The sequence below is a fragment of the Chamaea fasciata genome, unplaced genomic scaffold (assembly GCF_029207755.1).
Source record: "Chamaea fasciata isolate MVZ Bird 193981 ecotype frontalis unplaced genomic scaffold, bChaFas1.0.hap1 SCAF_56, whole genome shotgun sequence".
NCBI lineage: Eukaryota > Metazoa > Chordata > Aves > Passeriformes > Sylviidae > Chamaea > Chamaea fasciata.
Genome location: NW_027094141.1, coordinates 833,423 through 835,370, shown reverse-complemented (window position 1 = coordinate 835,370; position 1,948 = coordinate 833,423). Strand labels below are relative to the sequence as shown.

The 1,948-nt window shown below is 50.7% G+C and overlaps 1 protein-coding gene across 1 annotated transcript; it reads right to left on the bottom strand.

The window, feature by feature from the left end:
* Window positions 1-590: 590 nt before the first annotated feature.
* On the bottom strand, window positions 591-1,643 carry LOC136304176 (olfactory receptor 6F1-like; the record flags this gene model as incomplete). Its single annotated transcript, XM_066207805.1, is given in 3 exon segments — window positions 591-1,036; window positions 1,039-1,069; window positions 1,071-1,643. Coding segments are annotated over 3 exon segments (1,050 nt in total), but the record flags the coding sequence as incomplete, so codon positions are not given.
* Between the last annotated feature and the right edge of the window lie 305 nt (window positions 1,644-1,948).

The following is a 1,948-nucleotide window of genomic DNA, read 5'->3' as shown; positions in this document are numbered from 1 at the left end:
CCCTGCAGGCTGCACACTCCCATCTCGCTGCCCCCCTGGCTCTGCCCTGCATTTCCCTTTCTCTTCTCCCTGATATCCTGGGATGGAACGTGTGAGAATGGTTCAAAGCTGTACCAGGGAGGGTTTAGACTGCACAGGAGAAAGTCTTTCTTTACTGGGAGGGTGACTTTGGGGTTTCAAACTTTGGGGTTTCAAAGCAGGGCTGATGGCTGTCCCAGGAAAGGAGCTGGGACAAGGTGTCCATCGCTCAGGAGCTGTAATTTGGATTGTCACTTGCCACTGTTCCTCTGAGCTCTTCTCTGTTCCAGAGATGGGCTCTTAATGAGCTGGTGGCTCTCCTGAGATGGGCCCGGGAGCAGCCCGGGCAGAGAATGAACTGAGTTTGTCCTGCTGCCATTGTTGGTGCCCTGTCTGGGAGTGCAGATGAGTCTCTTCTCTCTTAACCTGACACAACCCAGCAGGAGCATCAATCTCCTGAGGCAGCCGTGTTTGGAGGCTGCACACACAGGCACTGGTTTTGTGTAACAGATGATACCAGATCCTTGGGATGGCTTTCCAGAAATGCACCATGCTTAGAGGAAAGGCTTTGTTCTTGGCCTGGCAATGGATTTGTTCAGGGCCAGGATCACAGATTTGTTCCCAAGGCTGCAGATGAATGGATTTAGAAATGGGAACAGGACTGTGTTCAGCAGAGCTCCAGTTCTGTAGGTCCTCAAGGAAACATCTTCTGCAGGACACGTGCAGAGAGCAATGCAGCTCCCACGGGCAATGGATAAGGTGATGGGATGGGAAGAACACGTGGTCAAAGCTTTCTTCCTCCCAGAGGCTTCTGGAAGATGCAGAACACAGAAAAGGACGCAGATGTCAAATGCCAGAGTCAAACATAAGGAGCCCAGCACGACACACGGTAAGAAGACAGAGTCTGTTTCCCAAAGCAGGCTGGTGTCAGAGCAGGACAGTTTGAACAAGGGGGAGTTGTCACAGAGGAAATGGGGGATCTTGGAGCCACAGAAAGACAGCTCAGAGAGGAAGAGCAGCGGTAGCTCAGCAGGACAAAGCCGAGGACCCAAAGCACCAACACCCAGGTGGACACAGAGCTGAGGCTTTGTGATGTCAGCATAGAGCAAAGGGTGGCAGATGGCAACACAGCGGTCAAAGGACATGACAACCAGCAGGACAAACTCTGTGCAGCCCAGGGCACAATAAAAATAGTTTTGGGCAAAGCAGCTGCCTCGTGAGAGAGTGTTCTGACCAGAACTCAGCATCACAAACCATTTGATGCTTGTGGAGGATGTAAACCAGATTTCTGGGAAGGCCAGGCTGCAGATGAAAACGTCCATGGGGGTTTGCAGGTGGTGATCCACACACAGGAGGAAAAGGATGGTTTCATTCCCCATCACTGTTGTCAGGTACATGAGCAGAAGGACCTGAGATAAAAACATCCGCAGTCTTGGATCATGCTCTGGGAAACCCTCTAGGATGAACTCAGTAACTGCTGTTGCATTTTCTGGTGCAAAATTCTGGTTCTTTGTGCTGGGGCAGGAACATAGCAAAAACAAGGGCGATAATTTCACAGTCTGGACAAACATTTCTATGCTTCCTTCTTTGCTTCTTTCTTTTCCTGCAGTCTTGCCATACAGCATAGTGATTGCACTTCAAACACTTTGTTGCCCAGTACTTCCTAGGGGAGTAGTTTCTTGGTCAGTAGTGTCCTGGGGAGTAGTTTCTTGGAGATTAGTTTCTTGCCCAGTATTATCTTGCCCAGTAGCTTCTTGGGTAGTAGTCCCTCCCTCCCTCCCTCCCTCCCTCCCTCCCTCCCTCCCTCCCTCCCTCCCAGGGATGCCCAGGCTGCCATTGCCTGAACATTTGTCACAACATTCAGGACCAATTTGGATGTGTTTCATGGGTTCTTGCTAAGACTAATGGAATGTGTCCTGAGCACATGTAT